Source organism: Dipodomys merriami, unplaced genomic scaffold, assembly GCF_024711535.1.
Source record: "Dipodomys merriami isolate MVZ:Mamm:240054 unplaced genomic scaffold, mDipMer1.0.p SCAF_33, whole genome shotgun sequence".
Classification (NCBI taxonomy): Eukaryota; Metazoa; Chordata; class Mammalia; order Rodentia; family Heteromyidae; genus Dipodomys; species Dipodomys merriami.
The window spans coordinates 7,655,297-7,672,164 of record NW_027204826.1 but is presented as its reverse complement, the minus strand read 5'-3'; the positions used below and the strand labels follow the sequence as shown (position 1 = coordinate 7,672,164).

Sequence of the window (16,868 nt, the reverse complement as noted above, 5' to 3'; positions counted from 1 at the left end):
CAAGCCCCACAACCACACACACAAAAAAGTGGACTTTAAGCCAGCTGCCTTAAGTCTAGCTGAGATCTGAAGATCTGAGTCGAAGCCAGCCAGGCAACAAAGTCCATGAGACTCTTATCTCCAATTAAACACCAAAAAGCAGGAACTAAAGCTGTGGCTCAAGTGGTAGAGTACCAGCCTTGACCAACAAAGCTGAGGGACAGTACCTAGGCCTTGAGTTCAAGCCCCAGGACTGGGACAAAAACGAAACCAAAAACAACAAATGGACGTTAACTGGATGCTGGTGACTCATGCCTGTAATCCTAACTACTCAGGAGACTGAGATCTGAGGATCATGGCTCTAAGCTGGCCCAGAAAAGGCAAGTCTATGAGACACTTATCTCCAATTAACCACTAAAAAGCTAAAAGGGGAGCTATGGCTCAAGAGGTAAGGCACTAGCCTTGAGCAATATGCTAAGGTACAGCACTCAGTCCCTGAGTTCAAGTCCCAATACTAGCACCAAAAAAAAGTGGATTTTATGAAAAGAAAATGCAACAAATAAAACATGAATACAATAGAGCTAAGACAATAGATGAGTAAGGTTCACATTACATGCTACCTATAGGGAATGCTAATAAAACAGGAAAGGTGATAATTTATGATTTATACACATGAAATCAGAAAAACTATTCCTGTAGTTAGACTTTCATTAGGATTGAGTTAATTTTAATAGAGTAATTAAATATAAAGTAATAACAAAGTGCAAGTCAAATTATAGGAATTAGTATTAATAGTGCTAGAATTTAAATCTTGTTTTTATGTCCCCGATACTTTAGAGTTAATGAAGAAGTAAGTACATGTCATTTCTGCTACAAATTCACAAATCAGCAACTCATGCTAATCAATAAAGAATTCATTTTAAATACCACGTTTAGATTTCTTTTCTGTCCTATTTTTCAATAGATCCTTATGTTCCCTATCTTTACAATAATGCTTACCATTTAGTCACTTCTCCATCTGTCTATTCAACAATGTTTATTAAATACTAAGGCCTGTATTAAGCATCAAAATTATGACAAAAACACAGAGCAATTTTAAGTAGACCAATCATAGTTAAAACAAAATCTATGGAGTGTATCTCAATAAAAACACCACATGTAACTTTCAATGATTGAAGTTTTAAGACAGGGGCTAACAGAAATAAGGCAAGTTATGTACAATAAAATGACTTTTGATCAGAGTTTGGTTAGTTAAGTAAAATTAAGAGCAAGAAAAAGATAATTAGAAGATTGGCGGGGGAAGGGGGATATAGAAGTAACAGACAGACAGAAGACTCATCTCCAATTAAACAACAAAAAGTTGGAAGTGGAGGTGTGGCTCAAGTCGTAAGAGCACCAGCCTTGACAGAAAAACTGTCCAAGAGACACTGTCCAAGCCCTGAGTTCAAGCCCCAGTACGAGCACAAAAACAAAAGTAAAATAATATTTTCAATAACCATAAAACAAACCATGGCAAGATTAATGCTTTGTTTTAAAATATGCAAATCCATTCATAGATTGTTCCTTTAATACCAAAATAAGGAATGAGATGCACATACACTTATGCAACTTATCTATTTATTTGTTTATTGGAGGCTCAAGCATTCTTTAGCTACGTCTTCTACCTGTATGCCCAGCCGATAAAGATTATACTTTCAAATCATGTTAGCAAACCTGTAAAGGTATATCCATTTGCATAGTATCAGCTGAATTCTTTACCCTCATTTCCAAAAGGTCACACACAAGCATACACCACACACACCTTCCCCGCCTTCACAGGTTCTTTTCATCAACCTTACTGCAAACACATGTGATTTTTTTTAAACAAATTTCATTAATGAAACAATCTCAAAAATTTGTTTATGGGGTCATCGGTCTGCCTCAGTGGTACGGCATTGATCCAACAGGCACAGACCCTGAGTGTGAGTTTCAGCACTACAAATGATATATTTATATGTGTGCATCTGTGTGTGTGTACAGATATGCATATTTGCACACACACAAAATATGTGCTCAGAACATGTACAGTAAAATAACGCATGCCTGACCTTGCGTGACCCTTCATCCCCAACCATTTTCTTCTCAGTCAATATCGCCATATTTACTTCTAACCAAACTTTCTCCTCTGTCTAAATTTACTTTTTTTTTTTTTCCTCATGTTTTTAGTGCCAGAATCGGGGCTTGAACTGGGGGTCTGGGCTCTGGCTCTGTCTCTGAGCTTCTGTCACTCAAGGCTGCTGCTCTACCACTTGCACCATGCCTCCGCTTCCCCCCCCCTTTTTTTTTTTTTTACTGGTTAATTAAGGTAAGAGTCTCACAAGATCTTCCTGCCCAGGCTGGCTTTAAACTGATATCCTCAGATCTCAGCTTCCTAAGTTGTTAGGAAGACAAGAGTGAGATACCAGTCTCTCACCTTCCTCCGTCTACATTCAACATTTTGGCTAAAATCTTCATCTTAAAGCATATCTCAAACCCCATCAATCATCCGGGTAAATAAAATCATATCAATGGCAAGCTCCTTATTTTCCATAAACCAGCTTCAGAAATACTCCAAGGCTTATACACAATCCTGGCCTACATTTTTGAGTTCATCTCTCAGATTTCCCTTCCCAGTATATAATCCAATTTGGTCTTCCATCCGCATCTTTGCCATATTTTCCCCCCAATCCAGAACATCTTTATTCACACATTCAAGGCCTTAGGCCTTCCCCTTGCCCAAGTTAATTAAATTTTATTTCAGGAGGCTTTCTGCACCAAAATAATATCTCCCCCTACACACACCAACACATGCCTTCCCTTTTCTCCTTCTACCTCTTACCATGTGAGAACCATTCATCTCTTCCTCTCCTGAGACTTACCATGTCCTACTTTTTGATCTCTCTCTTCTAATGGCTATAACATCCTTAAGGGGTTATAACACCTTACGTAACATGATAATAATACCTGATATATCATTACTAGTGATGATTTCTTTATTCATGATGTAGCATACTTGGTGTTGTATGGTTACTAAGGTGATAAAGAGACTACATTGTTTCCTCACAGCACACCTGAGTGACTCTCAGCTTCAGTTCATGAACATCTGTATTCTTTCCCTTTAAATGTGACTGTCTCCCTCACTCCATCTCACCCCGCCCCCCAACAATTGTACAACTATCGCCGCATTTTTTGGTACTTGCCATAACAAGTCACAAGCCACCACCATTAGCATGCACAAATGTGTGATGGGAAATCAGATTTCTCGAGATCATCTGCTTCGGGAAGAAAGGAGGCTGTCAACCATCAGTCAGTCATCTCTGTCCATGAGTCTTCAGTTTCTAATGCTACTCATCCCCTACATTTGTATACAGTAAACCCATGCTTCCAAAGAGCCAGTGAAAAACATTGCCATGCCAATGTGAAACAAACAACGCAAGAATGCTACCATGGTTAGCTTACACATGATGATCGCGAGGGGGTTTATACTTAAAACACTGTGCAACCGCATAGCCTATGCCTTCGGCTTGCCTTTCTATTGAGTGAAGAGAAAACCAGAACACCATACCACAACCCACAGGCCCCGAACTAAAGCAAATAGTGGATTTTTTTCAGTTTATCAAATATCAGTAGGACACCAAATCAACTAGATGCTTCAATTAAAGGTAATTCAACGTGTTCAATGACCTGAAATAACTTATTCCCTCATTGTACTGGGGGCCTGAACTATTAGATGATAAGTTTTTTTTAAGGCTGTGCAATACATTGCTGCTTTCATCTGATATAACCTAGACTGATTTTCGACATAATAATCCAGTAAATAGCCAATTAACTTCTGTATTAATTTGTCTTCTCTGGAGAATTTGAAGCTCTCAGCTGAGAAAAAAAAATCACTACTTACAGATAGTGAACCTTGAATCTGTGAACCTGCTCCCTTTAGACCACAAGACCATACCTTTTGGATAGAATTCCATTCATAAAATTACCAATATGTTAAATATAATCTTCATTTTTAAGGTAAAAGATGAAATCACAACCTTCCTATGTTACTGGCTAGCACTTTTAATATTACCCTGCCTTGATACACAAATGTCCTGAAATATATATATATATTTAAATTGTCCTGAAATTGTCTTTGTGTTTCTTTTTGTGGGGTGCTGGGGATTAAACTTTTGACTGCTAAGCAAGTCTTCTGTCACTAAGCAACTTCCAGTCCCTCACATTTTAACTTCAAAATTTTTAGGTTAAAAGTAAAAAGATAAAAATAAAAAAGTGGGAGTGGCAGAGTAACTCACAGCTGTAATCCCAGCAGACACAGAAATATTCCGTCTCAGGCCACCGTGTGCAAAAAGTTAATAAGATCCCCTCTTGAGCAAAAAGTTAGCCAATAAATCCAGGCATGGGGGTATGCCTGTAGTTCAGTTAGAGAGGTATATGTAGAGAAACCATAGTCCTAGTCCAACCCAGGACAAAACTACCAGACCCCAGCCAAGAAATAACTACTCTCCCCCCCCAAAAAAAAAGGACTGGGGGTGTGGCTCAAGTGATAAAGTGCCTGCCTGCCTTCCTAATGGGAGGCCATGAATTCAAAGACCATTAACAGCCAAGAATAAACAGGTGATCATTTAAAGGAAAGTGGAAAATGGATGAAAAGTCAAAGATTCCTCCCTACAAAAGCCTCCACGGGTATGTACTGCGAAATGTAATTTCATTAACGTGCACCTAAAACCATCATTCTCCCTGTCTTCACACATCAATCTTTCTACAAGGCACTGTCATAATCTTCCTCCAAACACTGCCCACAAAACACCTGACTCAAAATCATTCGCTGGACCACAAAAACCTCAACGACTGTATACCCACCGGCCAGGCTGGATCCGAACCCTCAGAGTGAAGCATCAGATGGCACGCACTTGAAACAAGTTTGCCCACGTGACTCTGATGGGAAAGCCAGAGTTGACCAGTCTCTGATTCCCAGAACTTCTGGATCTATCTGAAACCATAGCGCCCCCCCCCCATCTAAGCCCCTACGTTGTCTGCTTGAAACAAAAGTTGCCAAATCATTTCTTTAATATATATATATATATATATATATATATATGGTTTACAATCCTTAGGAAATCTACAGTGTCATTCTTGCAAGAAAAAAAATCAACCTCCTTTTTTTTTTCTTTTTCCTATCTCAATAAACAAATAAAAAGTAGTCCTACAGCTTATTTTTCCAGCACCCTGAAGTGTGTAAGGTCCTAAAAAGGGGGTGGGGCTGGGCATGTTCTGGCCACTTGGGGATACTGACCCCCTGGCTCTCCCCAGGCCAGAACATTGAACCAGATCACCATTCACATCAAGTCTAAGTGACTCAGGAAACCAGAGCCCAGCCAGAGCCAAAGTGCCAGGCCGGATCTTTCGCTCATCAAGCCCACGAGCCTCCATCAGCACCTCGGACAGCGACCAGCAGTGGCCTGGGGTTGACTGGGTACCTCTCCATCCTGGAGTCTCTGCCCCAGCCCTCAGAGAACCAGGCACTGGAGACAGCTCTACTAGACACAGATCTCAGGCCCCTGGCTCTGCGCTCCAGCTTGCCAACACCTCTCCCTCCAATGACAATTTTTTTTGAGTCTTTAAATGCAGCTTCCCCGGCGCCTGTTGCTAAGGAGAGGAGACCAGCACTTTGGAAAGCCTTGGCGACCAGGGGACAAGCCTCTATCCCCAAAGCTGAGTGTGTGGGGAGGGGGGGTGAGAGGAGAGGAGGAAAGGGGAGGAAGACGGGAAGGGGGGGGAACTGGAGTTCCAGGGACCCCCCATCCTCTGTGTGCGCCCCCCCTGCACAACACGCGCGCGCTTCCGACGCCGGCGACGCCCCCTCCCCCCCCCTCCGTGCGCACAGCGCCCCGGGGAGGGGGGAGGGAGCCCCTGCGAGGGGGCCCCCAGAAAACCCAGCACCCCCCTCCCGTCCTCCTCCTCCCCCTCCTCCTCCTCCACCGCCGCCGCCGCTGGGCCCAGACCTCAGGGGCCCGCGCCGGGAAGCGCCGGGCACTCACCATGTTGACTTCGGAAACCATGTCGATGCTGGCGATGTCGATGTTCATCCCCACGCACACGGGGGGACCTGCGGGGAGGGGGACACACACGCACCGGACGGCCATCAGCCAGGCTCAGGCGTGGGGTACGGTCGGGGGGTGAAGGCTCTGGGGATGGGGTCGGGGGGTCTAAGAGGGTGGAAGAGGGGGGCTGCAAGGGAGGATCCCCCCCTGCACACACACGCACGCACACACACACACACACACACACACGCGTCTCCCACACTCCCGCGAGCGGCTGCGGGCCCCCGCCGCTCCCCGCCGCCCAGGCCCCCGGGGGAGGAGGAGGAGGAGGAGGAGGAGGAGGAGGAGGAGGAGGAGGAGGAGGGGAGGAGGAGGCCGAGTCCCCCCCCAGCCCCGCAGCGGCCACGCGCGCGCACCCCGCGCACCCCACTTACCCCCGAAGTCGGGTCGTAAGCGGATGTCGTAGCCTTTCAACAGCTTGTCCACGGTCTCCTTCACAAAGGACATGTTCCCGGGGTCGTTCACGCTGGGGTGGGGGTGGGGGGACAGGGAGGAAGGGGAGAGAGAGAGAGCGGGGGAGGGGAGAGGAGGGAGGGGGAGAGGAGGGGGGTGGAGAGCGCGGAGAAGCGGGTCAGGCAGCGGCTCCGCCGCCTGCGCCCCGCCGCGTGCGCGCCGTGCGCCCCGCTCGCCAACCCCGGCTCCCCCCCACCACACACCCCCCCACCGCCCCCCCTCCCCGGCCTCCCTCCCCCAACCCACAGCCCCCAGCTCCCCCCACCCCCCACCCGCGCTTCCTCCCCTACCTCTGGGCGCAGCAAACCACCGCCACCAGCACCGGGGCCGAGAAGATGCCAAAAAGCCTTCCTCCCGCAAAGCCCCACATCCCTCCGCCGCGCCCCGGCACGGGGGAGGGGGCGCCCCGCCGCCGTCGCGACCCGCAGCCCAGCCGGGGCTGCTCCTGCTGCTGCCGCCGCCGCCGCCGCCGCCGCCGCCGCCGCCGCGCTGGCCCCGAGCGGAGGAGGGCGGAGGGGAGGGGGAGGGGGAGGGGAGGAGCGGGAGGGGAGGGCAGGGCCGGGGAGGAGCGGCGGGCGCGGGAGCCAGAGGGAGGGGAGGCGGAGGCCGAGCTGGAGGCGGAGCCCGACGCGCTCCCTCCTCCCCCCTCCCCCCGGCCACCCTCCCCACCCCACTCCCCCTCCCCCCGCCCTCCCCCTACGATCGCCGCCGCCGCCGCCGCCGCCGCCGCGGCCCCGGGCAGCCCCGGCCCTAGGCGCCCTGGGTTGGAGATCGGGAGAAGCCGCGCGCGCGCCGGGACTCCAGGGCTGCCGCAGCAGCCCGCGCCGGGGTGGGACACTGCGGGCGCCCGGGAGCCGCGGCTGCGCCGCGCCCTGGCAAAGCCCACTGCCCCCCCTCCCCAGCCCCGGGGCTCCGATCCGGCCCCCCACCCCCCACCCCAGGCTTCACGATCCTTTTTATGGGGGGGGGGATGGCGGCGAGGGAGGGGACGGGGCGCCCCCCCCATGGCTGTCAGCGGGCGGCGAGGGAAACGCTCCCCCCTGCCCCCCCCACACGCACCCCATTCCCCGCATCCTTCCCCGCAACCCCAGGGCTCTCCACCCGATCGCCGCCAACACGCCGCTCAGCTGCAGAGCCCGGGGGGCCCGGTCCACCCAGCAGCCTCTCAGAGCAGGCTGCAATCACCACCACCCCCAAAAAAGAAAAAGAGCACCCCCTTCTACCCCCTCCTCACCTGCTAGGCTCAGAGCCTCGGGGACCCAGGGTCCAGGAAAGCCAGATGGGCAGCAGGAGCGCCAGGAGCCCAGAGCACATGGCGCCCGCTGCTCCTCCGGCCTAACCTGGGTGGGATCCGCGCTCTTCCCCACATCCACTGAGCCTTCAAACGCCGACGTGGGGATCCCCGCCCCTACCCCACCCCTACCCCACCCCCACCCCCACCCCCGGGCTTGCCAGTCGGACCCACCTCCCAGCCCCTTTTGCATGGCGGCCTGATGATTTATAAAAATACAATCTGATGATTATTATTTTTTTAATCTGTTTCTTAAAAACGATCCCTCCCAACCCTTTACTTCTGAGCACTTCCTAGAGTCCTTCCTGGCTCACCTAACTAAAATAAGCATTCATGATTTTTTTTAAAAAAGAAAAAAAAGAAAGAATCCAGATTCTGCTCATTTTATTATCAGTAAACTAACATTCAAATCAGACCCTGAATTGTCTGTCCATCAGGGGTGGGGGAACTTAGTGCACTTGTGGTTTTCCTGGGGGCCAGTCTAGAGCTGTCCATGGTCCTTAATTTAAAGCTAAGACTCTCAGGACTCTTGTCTTTTGGCTCACACAGAAAGACCACTGGCCATAGCCAAACCAGGGACTGGCACACACCGTGTGTGTGTGTGTGTGTGTGTGTGTGTGTGTCTGTCTGTCTGTCTGTCTGTCTGTCTGTCTGTCTGTCTGTGTCTGTGTGTGTGTCTGTGTAGCCACAGGTTGCTTCAGTGACTATTCCTCGACAAAGTTTCTTTATGCCTCCGATGTCTAATACTGAGAGAGAAGGGAAAAAAAATGGTTACACAATCCTGCCGCAGTCACCCAACAAAACCCACAAATCAAGCTCACTTTTGGGGCCAATGGACTTTCAGGCTGTTCCGGAACTTAATGAACAGTTAAGAATTAGATAACTACTTCCCAGGAGTGACTCTTTACTTATTTTTTTTTTCAACAAAGCATTTTTCCCCCGCCTCTATCATGGAGATTTTATACCGGTAAATCTCTAAATCAAGACTTTTGGCCTCAATTTGGCACTTTTATGTGCATTAATTTTAAATATCTTTGCCATATATGTATATATATATCTATATATCTATAGATATATAGATATCAGCAATTTTATTTTTGGAACAGTAAATGTGACTGCAGAACCTGAAAGGTTTAGGGATAAATATAGCTCCTTAATTATTTTCTGGAAAACTCTATTCACTACAGCTTTGTATTCTGCATCCTACTATTGTGTAAAGGAATGATCTGTAAAATGCAATCTCTATTATCAACACATACACACTCGATTTAGCTTATATCAAAAGTAAAAGACTTGGGTTGGGAAGGTGGCTCAGTGGTAGAGCACTTGCCTTGCATGCATGAGGCCCTGGGTTTGATTCCTCAGCACCACATAAGCAGAAAAAGCTGGAAGTGCTGCTGTGGTTCAGCGATAGAGCTGAAGAGCTGAGGGACAGTGCCCAGGCCCAGAATTCAGGCCCCACAATGGAAAAAAAAATAATAAAATAAAAATAGACTACAAAAAAAAGTAAAAGCTAGTAGATCACAGCTATAATCCTAGCTACTCAGGAGGCTGAGATCTGAGGATCTCCTTTCCAGAAGGAAAATTCATGAGATGCTTACTCCCAAATCACCACCAAAAGAACACCAAGTGGAGCTGTGGCTAATAGCCTTGAAGGGGGGCGGGGGGACAAAACAAAAAAAAACACAAAAAAAACTAAGGTATGAGTTCAGGTCCCAGTACTGGTACACACAAACACACAAGGAAACAAAGATCATAAGGTATTTGAATAAAGCCAATACTGTGCAAGAGCTGTCTCTCCTCCTATTACTCATTTGTCCTAAGACTATTTTAAAAACACGTTGCAAATCACCCAGCGGAGCAACACCTGTCTTCTCAGATCTCACCTCCTGCTCTGGAGTTCCTGGCTTTGTCTACCATGGCTGCTGCACCCAGCACTGCGTGAGCTCCGCTTCAGCTTTACGTGGGACCCAGCCGTCAGGGCTCAGCTCATGCGCGTGTCTAGCATGTAGTAATCCACACGCTCCCAAGGATCTGTGCTGGAATGCCAGAGTCTAGGTACTGAGACGAGCGCGGACATAGCTTGAGTGGATGAGAAAGGCATCGGTTTGAGTGGAAGTTAGAGAGAGAGAGCGTGGAGGGAGAGCCTACTGAGGGTGTGAGCATCCTCAGGAATTGAGGAAGCCACTTCAGTTTGAACTCACAGCCAAAGCAGCAAGAAGAGAATATCCTATAGGAGGTTGAGCTGGTCTGCAGGGGGTGTCAGAGGGTAAGGAGAGTATGTATGCATATAAGATAGAAGATCCCCACCCCTCATGAGAGGGTAAACTCAGTCAGTGTGACAAGACCACACACAGATGGGAGGGCAGGTTGGAGTAAGGAGTTATAGTGCAGGTTGTGTTAAACATGGGCATTCATTAGGTGGTATGGTGAGTTAAGCATCTCTATGGGAGATGAACTGTCAGATAAACAGCCGAAGGAAGGAAGGAAGGAAGGAAGGAAGGAAGGAAGGAAGGAAGGAAGGAAGGAAGGAAGGAAGGAAGGAAGGAGGGAGGGAGGGAGGAAGGGAGGGAGGGAATTAAGGTGTTGCAATGATCCAAAATGGGAAGGAAGAACTTCAACCCACACTGGAGAATGGCCACAAGGAACGGAGGTGACACTGGTGACAGAGGATTGGTTACCTCGTGAACAATGGACCCAATAAGTAAAAGTGAAAGTATTAGAAGTGATGGAGAGTAGATTCTCTCAGGTTAGATGGGTCTTACAAATATAAAGGAGTAGTAATGTCTGTGGTGTTAGAGTATAGTATAGTGAACTAATGAGTTTCCAAGATATACACATAGAAGTACATAAATGTGTGTGTGTGTGTGTGTGTGTGTGTGTGTGTGTGTGTGTGTGTGCAACACAGTACTGTTGTTTGTGGAGGAACTAATTCAGGACTCTTGCAGATGCTATAGCTGCTCAGGTCTTTCAGGTATAAAAGCTTAGTACTTCCATAAAACCTACACCCAAATCTCTGTACACTTCGAATTATCTCTAGATGACTCATAATACAATTTAAATACTGTGAATAGTTGCAATACTGTATTGTTTAGGAAATAATGACAAAGAAAAATGTGTACAAGTGTGCTAATCTACAAATCCAGAACCAGCAGAGGCTGAGGGACAAATATGTACACACACATACACAAACATGCACACACACACTCACACACATTCACCAAAGTTTGACTGTGAGCTTCCCCTTACATACAAACCAAGGCCTGGCTGGGTGTACGTGCACACACACACACACACACACACACACACACACACACGACAATTCTGTATAGAGACTCACACATATATACCAATATCTAACTGTGTACACACACAAATAAAATAAATATGTCTACATACATATACACCAGGTCTGACTGTGCACACACATGCATATACATGCACACATAAACCTATACACATACACCAAATTCTGACTGCGTACAAACATATATACATAAATACTTACCAAGATCTGGTTATACATGAACACACACACATACCAAGGGCTCATTTGTTTAGACACACACACACATACACATACATAAGGGACATGTACAGAGACACACACACCAATACTAACTACACACACTCGCACATTCTCTATTTCTCTCCACCAAGAAGACATAAAACAATGGTACCCCACAGCAATGACCATTCTCTGCACCCAGTTCTTGTCAACTATTATCTACTAAAAAGAGCCAGGAGTTCTGTGACAAATGGAGGATTCTGAAGACAAACAGGGAACATACAAGCTGGAGCACTAAGACAGAGTAGAAAAGTGTTGAGAGATAATGAAGACGTGTGAGTCAGCTTTCTGTCACTGTAACAAACTCCTGAGATAACTGGCTTGTAAGGAAAATAAGGTTATTTTTGCCTTACTGTCCACTGCTCTGAAGCTGTGAGGAGCCTGCATTTCATGGACAGAGCACAGGGCAAAGCAAGGTTGCAACACCCACCAGCTCAGAAACAGGAAGAGAACCGAGTCTCATAAAATACCTCCAATGACCGATTCATCACCCATAAGACCCCACAATCTCCTATTAACGTGTAGAGATCGTCTTGAACATGTGGGCCTTTCAGAAACACGTATCCAAACCATGGCACCTGTCAAATAGATGCATAAATCACCAGGCACTGGTGGCTCACACCTGTATTCCTAGCTACTTGCTAGAGTTAGAGATAACTCAGGATGTTGGGATGTTGTTTAGAAATAAGGAAAACAACTCGAGAGGAACTAGGTGAGGCAAAGGGTGCACCATCGACCCCAAATCTGGCAAAGAAGGCAAGCACTCAGAGCAAATAGGCTGCTCCCTTTTTATCCCTAACCCAGAAGGCCCACCTGTCTGCTCTGATTGGCTGAGCTCAGGTTCACAAGCTGCAAAAGGAGTTGGCTTAATTAACAGGATGTAACTGAACTTCAAGGAGCTTCTACCAGTATGTCTTAAACAAAGTGCTCAGGAAAAGAATGAATGTAATTAAAGTGTAATTAACAAGGATCTAAGCCACCTGGCTAAAGCAAGAACCCTTGAGAAAATCCATTCTCTCAAGATTAACAGAAAGGAAGCCAACTACTTCTCACAGTAGGCTAAGATGTGAAGATCTAGGTTGGAACCTACACCTGGCAGAAAAGTCCATGAGATTCTTATCTCCAGTTAACCAGTAAAAAGCCAAATAAAGAATGCCAGACTTGGGGAAAGAAAAAAAACTTAAGGGACAGCTCCCAGGTCCTGAGTTTAAACCCTAGTACTGTTACACACACACACACACACACACACACACACACACACACACACACACACACACACACACACACACACACACACACACACACACAAAGATATGAAGTCTAGGGCTGGGAAGGTGGCTCACTGGTAGAGTGCTTGCCTTGCATGCATGAGGCCCTGAGTTTGATTCCTCAACACCACATAAGCAGAAAAAGCCAGAAGTGGAGCTGTGGCTCAAGTGGTAGAGCGCTAGCTTTGACCTAAAGAGCTGAGGGACAGTGACCAGGCCCAGAGTTCAGACACCATAACCAATAACAACAACAACAAAAATGAAGTCTAGTGCTAATGTGTTTTGCCTGATTCTGGGGAAAAATCAAATATAAAACTAAGTAATTGGAATAATGAGTTATAACAGAAAAAGTTTGAGATCATAAACATTGGTTTACTTATTTTCATGTTTGATAGTATTTTTTTTTCTTTTTGGTCCGGTCGTGGGCCTGAACTCTGGGCCTGGACGCTGTCCCTCAGCTCTTCAGCTCAAGGTGAGAGCTCTACCACTTGAGCCACAGCGCCACTTCCGGCTTTTTTCTCTTTGCTTATGTGGTGCTGAGGAATCGAACCCAAGGCCTCATGCATGCAAGGCAAGCGCTCTACCACTGAGCCACCTTCCCAGCCCCTCTATTTCTATGTTATTATCAGATTGATTGGGGTTTACAGACTTCACTTTTCCTAAAGTAATAGCAATGATTTCCTCTGCCTTCTTATTTATTTTTAGTGCTAATACTGGGGCTTGAGCTCAGTGCCTGGGTGCTGTCCATTCGCTTTTTCACTCAAATCTAGAGCTCCACCACTGGATTTACAGCTCCACTTCTGGCATTCTTGGTGGTTCATTGGAGATAAGTGTCTGATGGACTTTCCTACCTGGGCTAGCTTTGAATTGTGATCATCAACGCACAGGCTCTTGAGTTGCTAGGATTACAGCTGTGAGCCACCTGTGCCTGGCTTGTTTGCTTTTTTCTTGTTAATTAATTTTTCTCAGAATTTGCACTTATCTGCCTTTATTTCTTTCAGTTGCTAGTATACATTCTCCCACCTCTTTTCCTGTTTAAAGAATGGCCAAAATCTTTTTTTAAATGGTAAAAACAGGCAATCAAAATCTATGAATCTCATTATAGGAGAGTTTATTGCTCCTGCAGTCACAAATGTAGAACAATGTTGATGTACTTAGAATTCCAGAGCAACAACACAAATGAGTTCTGCCTTAAGGGGTTAGAACATTGGAGGGAGTTGCCAAGTGACTTAAGCGGCTCCTTTAAGTTAATAGCCCCAATCATTCTTAGTATTTTTTATGAAGGATAAAAATCTTGAAAATCTTGAAATGTTGACCAGGTGCTGGTGACTCATAACTGTAAGCCTAGCAACTCAGGAGGCTGAAATCCGAGGACCATGGTTTAAAGCCAAACGGGACAGGAAAGTCTATTAGATTCTTAACCATCAGAAAAACAGAAGTGGAACTGTGGCTCATGGGATAGAGGGCTAGCTAGCTTTGAGCACAAAAGCTCAGGGAAAGCGTCCATGACAAAAAGAAAGAAAGGAAGGAAGGAAGGAAGGAAGGAAGGAAGGAAGGAAGGAAGGAAGGAAGGAAGGAAGGAAGGAAAGGAAAGGAAAGAAGGAAAGGAAAGGAAGGAAAGGAAGGAAGGAAGGAAAGGAAAGGAAGGAAAGGAAGGAAGGAAGGAAGGAAGGAAGGAAGGAAGGAAGGAAGGAAGGAAGGAAGGAGAGAGGAAGAGAAAAATTTTGGTGCATTTTTGTCCCAAAACTCTGAATCTCACTGAAATGCTGTTTTATCTACTTGTCCCTTAATTATATTCTAGAAGAGAAAGTAAGGCATTTGTTTTATTACTGCCCAATGAGAGGGAAAATCTAGATTTTTTTTTTCCTCCCATGATTTTCACTGACACCAGGGCAAGGAAAGACCCCTTCCTAGTGAAAGGGGAAGCTGCTCTCCTGAGAGGAGGCCCTGATGTTTCCCTGGGGTGGGGGCTATCCCCTCAGGAGGACTACACCAGCCCTGGGGGAGTGGGGTGCTCCTTCCCTATGTATGAATGGGAACTAGAGCTAGGATTCCAGGCATGAGTCCACAGCACCTGGGCATAGCCAGCCCTCTTCCGCTCCTTACCCTTGGAGACTGAATTCCCTTTACAGTACCAGGAGCCGAGCCGGGGTGTTGGCCTAGCCAGAGATAGAGGGATTGGGGAAGGGCCACAGGGCAAGAGATATTTGGCTGAGGAGGAGCTGTTATTGAACGAAAGTTGGTTTGTTTGTTTGTTTTTCCTTGCTATGCTGTGCCTTCACCTCTTCTTTGGCCAGAAAGGTCAGACTTTTCTTGCTGCTTTTACTTCATTTATTTATTTTTGGTTTGTTCCTGCCGGCATTTTCAGACTTCTGGCTTCTTCTAAGATACATGAGATAGAAAGAAAGTTCGGGTAACTCCTTGCGGTGTCATGCCTGAGATCCTTGATCCAGAGCCTTTTATTTTTCTCTACTTGTCAGTATCTTCTGGTGTGTGTGTGTGTGTGTGTGTGAGAGAGAGAGAGAGAGAGAGAGAGAGAGAGAGAGAGAGAGAGAGAGAGAGAGAGAGAGAGAGAGAGAGAGAGAGAGTGTAATTCTAGTTCTTTTAGCTATACTTAAGAGAAACAGGAAGTGATGTATTGGTTGCAGCTTAAATAATACATTTCCCTCCCTCCCTTCTTCTTCCAATGCCGTATTTAAAAATAGTTGTCATTTTTGCTAGCACAGAAAAGAGCAAAATAAATAAATAAATAATACGTGCTCATATTTCATCTTCCATTTTTAACCCTTAGGCCCATTAACAAATTTCATTATGTTCTTCTCACTTTCCTGAAATAAGCCATAATGGTCCATATGATATTACTTTGTTTTAATGTTATGCCTCCTATTGCAATACACTTTGCAGTATTACTGATTTTAAAGACACCAACTGGTTAGAATTACCGCCACGGTTAATGGTGTCTTGGCAAGCATATCTTATACCATTCTTTTCTGCTCATTTGATTTCAAACCCCTTTTCAGTGAGAATCTGCAAGTGATTATCTGTCTTATTTTCATTGATTTGAAATTGTTATTTGTTTTGTCTTGATTGTGGAATGTCAGTCAGCTAAACAGAGAATTTTAGGTTTGGTCAGTTCATTATTTTCAGGCTTCCTTCTAGCTGTTGTGAAAACTGATGCCAACCTAATTATTCTTTCACTTGGGTCATTTCTTGGATTTCTTTCCCTTCATCCTATTTAGAGTTTTTCTGGGTCTGATGCAAATGTGCTTCATCTCTGTCTTTGCCTTTTCAATTTCTTTTTGTGGTGAGGGTTTTGCATCTTTACCATGGCAAGTCTACCTAAGGATTGTCTGATCCTTCTTGCTTCAAGTCATGCATAATAAATTCTAGAAAACAGATCACTTCCATTTACTTCTTTGCACAGCCCAAGCAAGAAAGTTCATGAGACAATTATCTCCACTTAGGCAGCAAAAAAGCCAGAAGTTGAGCTGTGGCTCAAGTGGTAGAGCACCAGCCTTGAGCAAAGAGCTCAAGTTCAAGCACCAATACTCCAATTCTGGCACAAGAAAGAAAGAAAGAAAAGAAGGAAAGAAAAGAAGGAAAGAAAGAAAGAAAGAAAGAAAGAAAGAAAGAAAGAAAGAAAGAAAGAAAGAAAGAAAGAAAGAAAGAAAGAAAGAAAGAAAGGAAGGAAGGAAGGAAGGAAGGAAGGGAGAGAAAGAGTGAAAGAGAGAGAGAAAGTCCCCTTTCTACAAGCATGTCATATTATTAATCAGTACATTATTCCATTTCCAAGGAAAGAGGTTATTAGTAGAGTTTGATTCATATGTATCTTCTGAGTAACTTTTCATTGACATTTGTCTTTGTCTTATTTTGTGTTTTAATTTAGCATTGCATAGCTTACTTTCACCTCTTAGCATATTATTTTAAATGTTTCGGGGATTTTTTTAGAGTCTACAGAATGTATTTTAACTACTATAATTTGATCAACAAGTAGCACCACACTGCCAAATATATATATATATATATATATATATATATATATATATATATATACATACATACATACATACATACATACATACATACATACATACATACAGGTACCTTCTACATGAATATTTTGTTTCCTTGTGATTTTAGTGTCATTTATTTCCTATTCTCAAATCATTGAATTCATTGTGACTATTACT

The 16,868-nt window shown here is 45.5% G+C and overlaps 1 protein-coding gene across 3 annotated transcripts in view; it reads right to left on the bottom strand.

Annotated features, from left to right (window-relative positions):
• The window catches only part of Gabrb3 (gamma-aminobutyric acid type A receptor subunit beta3), a 220,717-nt gene that overhangs the window by 195,634 nt on the left and 8,215 nt on the right, over nucleotides 1-16,868 (bottom strand). Inside the window, exons 1-3 of one of the 3 annotated variants that reach the window (XM_070043071.1) lie at nucleotides 7,786-7,903; nucleotides 6,473-6,564; nucleotides 6,036-6,103 (exon numbers count right to left, since the gene is read on the bottom strand). In XM_070043071.1, the coding sequence (XP_069899172.1) occupies nucleotides 6,036-6,103; nucleotides 6,473-6,564; nucleotides 7,786-7,865 (240 nt within the window). In that variant the 5' untranslated portion in view covers nucleotides 7,866-7,903. Of the gene's footprint in view, nucleotides 1-6,035; nucleotides 6,104-6,472; nucleotides 6,565-6,841; nucleotides 7,053-7,785; nucleotides 7,904-16,868 lie in introns of those variants that run through there. The other 2 variants (XM_070043070.1, XM_070043069.1) reach the window with 2 other exon arrangements.